The sequence below is a fragment of the Plectropomus leopardus genome, chromosome 16 (assembly GCF_008729295.1).
Source record: "Plectropomus leopardus isolate mb chromosome 16, YSFRI_Pleo_2.0, whole genome shotgun sequence".
Taxonomy (NCBI): Eukaryota; Metazoa; Chordata; class Actinopteri; order Perciformes; family Serranidae; genus Plectropomus; species Plectropomus leopardus.
Genome location: NC_056478.1, coordinates 5,692,993 through 5,702,225, shown reverse-complemented (window position 1 = coordinate 5,702,225; position 9,233 = coordinate 5,692,993). Strand labels below are relative to the sequence as shown.

Sequence of the window (9,233 nt, the reverse complement as noted above, 5' to 3'; positions counted from 1 at the left end):
CTACAATATAACTTCTCATGTGAATCTTAACAGTTAACTAGAGTCCTTGTTAATTAATGTTTTTGTTATTAGGACATTTTAGACTTAATTCTTAGCATACCTAAACCAACTCTACTCCACTGAAGTGAAGGGCTGTCTTTCAAATAAACTCAGCAGCAGCCCTGTGACTTCGGCTGTTTTTTCCTGTCTCATCACCACTTGTTTCGAAATGGTAAATAGGTTGGACTTGGCTGTCTGAGTTCTACTGAGAACGAACGGAGAAGTTGCTGCTTTACTTACATGGTCTATGTTAAATAAATAAACTAGAACGTAACGTTACATTAGAAGTGCTTATAATTGGTACCACCAACTGTGACACAGCTATTAGCCACAGTCTGCATTCTTAGTTTTGCTACTCCCCATATCATTGTGACTCAGAATAATGCATGAAATGTAAGAAACAAGCAGTATTATCATGCCATGGCTCTCTGTGTTTCACCTCTCAGCTGCTGGTGCAGTTTGTGCAGAACGCGTCCATCCCGTTGGTGCAGGGTCTGGAGGACTCGGAGTCTAAACACTCCTCCTGCCTGCCTCTGCTGGCTCCAGCTGAGAGCTCGCTGTGCAGCCCGCTGGAGCTAACAGGTCAGAAGCTGCTCACTGATCTTTTATCAACCGCAGGTCAAAATACCAACAGTACCAGCTACTACTTCTCACATGTTGTTTGAATCTTTTTAAAGGAATTCTTCCACACAAAGTGATCATTTGTATATTAGTCACTCACCATTTGTTATGTTACATTTGTAAAGAAAACTTTGTTTTTCTCACATTTTCTTGCTTTTTTCCCAAAAACTTAAACCTTACTATCTGAAGCACCTCTGCATAAGTGCAGATGAGCAGCACGCCTGTGCAAGCGTTTGTTTCAGGTGTGCAGAGATTCTCCTCAGCCACTAAGTTTAAAATATCTCTGGCTCTCTGTATCTACACCTTTTTATTTATGTCACAGTTTTTCACTTTTCTATGTTCATGGGTATTTTTCTTGTTTCACCTCTTTGCCCTTCAGAGTTGGATCAAGGAGATTTACATCAGCGTTGCTTCTCAACCTGAATTATTCAAATAAGCAATCTCACTCTGTTATTGAGAATAGTTAATTAGTTGTTTTGGATACTTCAACATCCGCAGCTTTTCTGTTTGGATGGACAGCTGACACTTATGACACAATGGGCCTCATGTAAGAAACTATATACGAACAAATTTTCTCTCGTATCCAGGATTTGTTCTTATTGTGTTAGTGCCCAATGATTTTTTTTGGATTCACCAACGTTTTCTTATTTTTGCTTTTCTCTTAGGTAAGAGAACATTTTACGAGTGGTCCAGAGCACTTTTAACAAGACAAGAGAAAAACATCTCACTTTCACTGTCCACAAATTGTTGTACAACACAATAAAAAATAAGCTAAAAATAAGTTTCTCTACTGCAGAAGTTCTTTCAGACTTTTTTGGTGTCATGTCTCCAGTCTCGGCCATGTGCCAGAGTCTTTGCACACGGCACAAAACCTGCCCTGCATGAGGCTAAATGGGCCTCATGCAGCAACATTTCTCTTGCATGATCTTATTTTTTCAAAGAGAAAAAATAAGAGAAGTCAATTCCAGATGCACCAAATATTTCTAACCATCCAAATTAGTCATGTGTGCTGAATGATGAATCACACTTGATCATAAATTACTTATAAGCATACATAATACCCCCTAAACACTGTATGATGTATGTGCTGTGTGCAAAGACTCTGGCACATGCTGAAAAATTGGAGGGATGCCCCAAAGAGAGGCTGTAAAAGATCTTAAGTAGATTTCTAAATTTGGCTTGATTTCTTTCAAGAACATAAGAAAAAGGCAGTGAGCAACTTATTAAGAAATGACAAAAAAAAAATCACATGAAATGCAGGTTTTTAGGTCTTTATCTATCACAGACATGAAGAAAAACAAATGCATCAGATTTACTCAATCACTCCTGGCTACATTTAAAAATAAAAGCCCTATGACAATGTTTCTGTTCCTTCAGTTGATAACTTTTAATTTTGAAATATATGCATGGCTTGCACAGCTTCATAAATCATTGGAGTATCTGCTGACAAATTTCAGAAATTGTGGTGTCTCTTTTCTGTTTTTGCTTAAACGTAAGCCTTGAATATCCTCACATGTAGCATGCAGACGGTGTTTACCAGCATTTGTATTTACTACAGTATTTGTCATCAGAGCATCTTTTTATAAGGAATTTTTAAACAACTCGAACAACTGTAAATGATTTATTTAGTTTTTGTCCATTTGGGTTTTTTGCATGCAAAACACAAAAATGATCACCATTCAACTTACCCGTAAACCTGAAAACCAATAAATATAGTTTAAAAAAAAACCCCAACAAAACACAGGTGAACAAAATAAGAAAAAATGTTGGATATCAACCAAAGGGAGGAATTTGTTCTTATATCACGTCCGTCCTTCATGAGGCCCAATATGTTTATGTGTGTGTGCGCAGATGGATCTAGTCATAAATATTGTATGTATTTATATATAAAAACATGCCCTGCGGGGTTTTCTTGAGCACAAACACTGATATTTTAATATTCAGTGATTTCTTACAGATTACATTATGTGTATCCTTGAAGCCTTTTATGTGTTGAGTACATTTTGTGCTTATTACATAATTGAGAATGTTATTTTTTACATTTATATTTTTGCTAGTCTGCCTTCATGCCACTAAAGCAATCACAGTGCTTTCTATTTTACAGTGTAAATCATAGTTTGGATATTAATTTGCAGTGTTTTTGGACTAAAATGAATAAACGCTGCTTTTCTCCTCAGACGGAGGCCTGAGCCATGAGCCGGAGACGTCTCCCTCGCTGTCAGAGTTTGGAGGTGTGTCAGAGCGAAGCCCGTTGGTGGTCCAGACTCACTCTCATCCACGGGCCTCACCAAGCCCCCCACCCATCCTCCATGACCTCCAACAGTCAGACAGCACTTCCTACGTCCTGCTGAACCTCGCAAAAGGTAAGAAACCAACCCTTAAAATAAGTATTTCACTGCTGGAAAGATGGTCTTTTCATAAAACTTGTCTTGTCTACGCAGTAGAAAGATACAAATAATTTTATTTTTTATTTTTAAAATGGTGCTACATGACCAGACAAAACAGAGTGAAAAGAATGTGGCATTCGCTTTTGCTCAAGAGGTAGAAAACCCACAAATACCAGCATGCACTGCACCACACTGCACTCATCTTTGGAGGGTGATGCAATGCAAGTTTGTCCATTTTGACACAGAATATGCCCGCCAGCAGCCACACCGCTGCTCAGCTGCGTACATCTGTATTCAGGGTTAAGTTTTACCACATGACGATTGTAGTTTTCAGCAAAAAGACAGTGAAAATGGTGTTTTAATGGTCACACTGACATTGTCCCACCTTTGACAACATTTCTGTCAGCAGAACCCCCTCAGTTACAAGACTTTTTATTTTGAAATATTTGCATGACCATGTTGTTGACAATACGATGGCGCTAATGTTTTTGGAAATTCAATAATTTCATTGTGGAAATAAAGTAGTTATAGTGGCAGGCAGCTCTGCAGCAGTGCCCCATAAACGTTAGTCAGTGTAAACACCGCAAGCGTGCGAGCCACAGCAGTTTAGAAGCCGTCACACACTGCACATGCATGCGGTGTGACCTGGGTGTTACAGTTAAGTAATAAGCTAATACATTTTAGTATGAAATAGGTAACGCAGTAACAGAAACGTAGTTTATATTTGATCAGCACTGCTTATTTTTAGTGTTTGATTTGAGTTTGGTCTGAATTTAAGAGAGAGCGGCGTCTGCGTCTCAATCCGACGGGTGTACAAAAGTGCAAAAGTGCAAAAGTACAATCGATAGTCTCAGCAACAATCCCAAGAGTCAGTGAAAATTTGAGCTGGGCGATGAGCAGATGAAGATGGCGGGGAATTTTCCACAGTTCATTTCCACACACTACCCTCATTGTTATGATACAAAGCTGGCTGAAAATCAGCAAAGTGTCTCTAACTATACACGTGTGCCAAAGTCCGAACTTTCCTCCTGAGTCACTTCCTGATGGATTTCAAACATCACTTTAAAAAAAAGTTTTGCATTAAGACTCTAAATCTGATCTGGTGTCAGTCCTTTGTGTGTCTTGCACGGCTCCCGCTTCTACACACAGCGTTAAAAAGAAATGGGGTGACACATTTTCATGAGGAACTGTGAATTATTTTGGCTGAAAGAAATGATCCTTGGCAGGCACATTCTCTTGGTTCATCAGCCCTTGGCAGGAGAGTCAAAAAATTAATTTTGGTCTCTTGACATGCACCTTTTGTGCGGCGCGCCGTGTTCTGTCTGTGACTCAGTGAGCGACGTGAAGGATAGAAAAAAGGCTTTTCAGTCGGCAGGATCACTTTCTGTCTATTGTTACATTAACTTCAAATCTGGAAAAAAACAGGGATTGTTTTTTTTTTATTGTTTTTATGTGTTTCTCGAATGTGTGTTGGCCAGCATCCTCTCAGCCTTTCAGAATAAAACATTAAATTGCTGAGTGCGATGGGAGGACAATAATGAATTCAGAGCTGGAGGGGCTCGGGCCGTTGATGATCATGCAGATTGTTACATTGGCCTTAAATTCCTGGTTTCACGGTGATTCTCCTGCTGCCTTTTCTTCCCTCTCAGGCATCACAGCCTCCTCGGAGTCCCTGATCTTCGCCGCAGATGGCGCCGGGGAGGACGACGATGAGGGGGTCTCATCAGGCGACTACGGCATAGATGGCAGTGCTCCCTGGTATCTGCGGGTTCAGGAGCTGGCACACGACAGCCTGATTGCCGCCACGCGGGCACAGCTTGCGAGAGATGCCAAAGCCAGCCAGGACGCCAGAGCTGCAAGCGTCAGCAACGGTAAAGTCACATCTTCTTATCAACACTGGTGGAAGCGAGTTTAGTGGTCCAGCACACAAGAAAGTAAAGTCAAACAGGCTCTTTATAACATAATATGAAGCAGTGGTAACTTTGTTGACAAAAACTATGTCGAGTTTTTTTTCCATGACCACGAGGAGACGCTGACAAGCTAAAAATAGATCTTTGATGATGGAAACTATTACAAAATGTATGTTTATTGTTTTTTGTTGTTGAGACAAGATTCCTAATGCCATAATGACATGAGCCCCGAGCACCAACACCAATAAATAGTTTTCACCTGGGTGTTTCAGCCAGTTTTGAGCTGTAATTCGACCATAAATAAGCAGCCATGTTTACTCAGAATTATTTTTTCATAACAGACTCTGAGAGGAGATTTGAGTTTAAACCTCCAGATTGATGCCCAGCATAAAGAGGAAAAATTCAGTCTGATTCACCCTCACATTTAAGACTTTTGATTTTGCAAAGACTGCAGATCTTTCAGGGTCACTATTTTCTTTCTTGACCGTGGGAATGAGAGGTTTCAAAAATGAAAATTTCTCACTAAAATAAGTGCTGAAGTTGGATCAGATTCGAGTTAAACACAGACCATTTTTTAACTCCACAACTCCACCAGTTTCTCCTCTTAGTTTCTCCTTTTATGCAACGAAACTGAGAATTGTTTGGTTCGCTCCCTCCATGTCTACCAGCTCCCAGTCTCCCAGTTTGCTGCTTCCTGTTTGAAGCCGCAGAGAGCGCAGATGTTGGTTGTTGATGTTCACGTCATTGAACTTCACTGTTTGCATGAATTAGCCAAGCCTAAAAACTATCAGTGATATTACACTGCATGCTTTTATCAAACATTCAGACAAGTCAGAGTTTAAAGGGAAGCTGATTTACAAATAGTTGTCTAGTTGTCTCAGTTTTGTAATTTCTGGTCTCAAAGATTTCAAGTGTTTTAAATGACAGTCAGTCAGTGTGGGCTCTTAAATCGTCCTTTAAACCTGTCAGAAACGCTGATGGAGAAATTTTGTAAATGTGTAGCAATTATTTCTAGTTTTTAAAAAAAAAAAGGTTGAAATGAAATATCACACAACCTGTCGCCTTGATTCTAATATTCGATGCCTGCATTAGTCCAATTTGATTAGTTCAAAGAGAGACAACATTTGGACTAAAAGTAATGACTGTGGTCAACTAAAACTGGAGATAAAAACTAATAAGCAGACTAATTCTAAAATAGCTGCCCAGATGAACGCTGATCTTGTTGTCGGTGGATGTGTGCGGTGCCTCATGCATGTGAGTCACATCCAGCTTGTGATGTAACGTCAGGTTTACGACTACAAAGTAAAACAAAAATAAATAAGAAATTTAGTCTGTGTACAGGAAGCTTCACATTTCTACGGTGAGATAACATCAGCCGGTCTCCGTACGGCACACATCAAAGACAGAAAGACGAGAAACGAGGTCAGTGATGAGATGAAAATGTGGCAAAATCAGCAGCGACTGAAACTGTGTTCAACACTTCTCCTCATTCGTCTCTGGATCAGAGTGAATTTGTAACTTTGTCTGCACAGATTTAAAAGTCTGGCTGCAAACATCCAGTGAAGGTCTAAATGCAGAACTATGGTGAAACGATAAAGCTTCAGCACATATTGTGGTGCCGTCTGTGATGATTTAATGTGCATTTAGCGGCGAGGCTAATGCAGGAGAGAGGGGGCACGAGCCTGCAGAGAGAAACCAGAAAGATAAAGGAGAGAGGACACACAGGTGATCAGGAAAAATGTTTGATGGTTCTAAGTTGTTCCACATTTTAGGAAATATACTAATTAGCTTTTTTCCCCCCAGAGAGTTATATAAGAAGATTGATATCTCTCATCTCTGTACGCCAAAAATGACGCTATTGCCAGTTAGCTTAGCTTAGCACAAAGACTGGAAATTGGGGGAAGCAGCTAGCCTGGCACTGTCCAAAACAAACAAAGAGCTGCAACATTTAATTGATTAGTTGTCAATTATAAAAATTATCACCAACAGATTTAATAATTGATTTTTAAAAATATTTTTTAAAGAACATAAAAAGTTAAAATTCTCACTCAATTAGATAATAATTTCTAATCTAAATAGGCTCAAATAGCAGAATTTTGTGATTTTTTTTTGTTTCAAAATACAACCTTAAGTTTCCAAATTACACTTCATATCTCACTGAGATACAGTGCCCATTTAGGGTATAAATAACACTTTGCATTTTATTGAATAATTCATTTGAAAACTTTTTGAACATTTTATGAACAATTAATTAGCTGCTTTATTTCATGTTTTGTATTTTTTTTTATTTAAAAGTGAAAAAAACAATTGTTATTTACATGCAGTATTTTTTGAATGCTCGAAAAATGAATAAATAAATAACGGATAAACAACGACCTGTTAACATTTAGAAACAAAACAGTGAATTCCCGTTTTTACACTCACTCATCTTCACTGTGGTGCTCCGACATTATTAATATCACATGCAGAGTCGTGTTTAGTGGAGTGGAGAATTTATCTGGTGCAGTGACATCAGGAAGAAAAACAATAAAAATAGAAAATAAATAACAATCGATGTTTCACACCTTTATATTATTATCTGTATCTAAAAACACAAATATATCTGTGAGTGATTATTGCTTATTTTTATTTTATATACTTATCTTGGTCATCCGAGATACAGACATTAATTGCCAATTTTTACAAAAAGTTGTAAAAAAAAGCAAAGCATTATTTTTTAACAAAATTATCCTTAAAAAACTTATTTTTTTAAAGAATTAACCCCCCACCCCCCCAAAAAATATAAACTTAAAAACAACAACAACAGGTACCTCATGGCCATCAACTTTGTGCACGTAGGATTACATTTTAAATTTTGATACCTATGATGAGTATATTTTTGAATGTTGATGTCACATGACCTGAGTCGTTGACCCGTCTTCCCCCTCAGTGTTTTTATTTTGGGAGATACAGCCTGTAAAATGACCAAATCTCCCAGAATACAGAAACCATTGAAGAGACTGGCTGAAGAGAGGACGGGAGCTTTCTGCCAACATACTCATGCAGGCAAACAGATTCGAAAAGTTTCTAAATCTAGTAGGATAAAAAAAAAGTGTTAAAAAACATCTTTCCAAACTCTGCTTCGATTGTAAAGAGTTGTTTACTCCGGCTTCCTCACTTGCCAAAATGATGTCTTAACCTGTTGGTTACTAAACTCTCTTCACCGCGAAGCTGTGGACTCTGATCTGAGACACACATTCACTTCCTGCAGCTCACAGCGCCGCAGAAAGCTGTTGACCCACACCAGGAGTCAGCACTTCATCAGAGCACATTTTAACTTCCCTCCACAGGCGGCCTGATAGATAAAGAATTTGCCCATGACATTCAAGGCACCATGACTCCCCGCTGCATCTCTGATCTTTGAACTCCGTCTGAGCCGAATTGCAGCCAGAGGTCCTTGTTAGAAAAGTGATACGAGAGTGAAGTTTTTTCCCGCTCCTGGTTTATTTACTCCCCACCTGGATCTGTTTTCTGTGTTTATGATGCTTTACTGAGATGCTGCTTCAGTGTGCGTGTTGTGTGTTTACGCTGCTGTCACTATATATTGGCTATCACGCAGCCTATGGACTCTCAGAGCACAGCAGGAGTTCTTACATCCCTGTGATTTCTCCACATTTATCGTTGACCTCATTATATTTCCATTTACAGCTGGCAAAGGAAGGAACATTTTTTAAACCGCGTGGACGTCTTTGATGTGATCAAAGCGCCCAAAATTAAGTGTTTTACACATAATACAAATGTCTTAGTCTGAGCTTCTGCCCCAGTTAACTCTTTGATACCTGAGCAAACTGGTTTGATTTTTGCAAGAAATGTATTTTATTTAACTTTTATTTAACCGGGTTGGTCAGGTTTTCAAGGAAGAACTGGCCAAGACAGTCAGCAGTCATAACACAAAGCTGCAGACAGAAACACAAAAGGAGACAAAATACAGTTCACAAGAGCTAAAATGTGCATTAAAAGAGAATTATCAGTAAGTCAAAAGAGAACTTTTTGGGAGTCAGTTGTACAACCAGATAGACTAAAAACATCGGCATCCTATTAAATCTGCTTCTAAGTCTTTCATTTTAGATTTTAAAACAATCAACGACACCAGCTCCTTGAGTTTCATTTTAATTCCAGGCTGAGGGTGCAGAAAACAATTAAAAAATAATTTAAATTATTAAATACAAACAAACAGAAAACTGTTTAAAAAAATAGCCCAAAAAACAAGGAAATGACCTGAAAAAGTACTTAAAAA

The 9,233-nt window shown here is 38.7% G+C and overlaps 1 protein-coding gene across 1 annotated transcript in view; it reads left to right on the top strand.

Annotated features, from left to right (window-relative positions):
• The window catches only part of znf410 (zinc finger protein 410), a 12,822-nt gene extending 7,860 nt beyond the window's left edge, over positions 1-4,962 (top strand). The window contains exons 3-5 of the mRNA XM_042503908.1: positions 486-621; positions 2,838-3,023; positions 4,697-4,962. Of these exons, the coding sequence (XP_042359842.1) occupies positions 486-621; positions 2,838-3,023; positions 4,697-4,962 (588 nt within the window). The remainder of the gene's footprint in view (positions 1-485; positions 622-2,837; positions 3,024-4,696) is intronic.
• Positions 4,963-9,233: the final 4,271 nt, after the last annotated feature.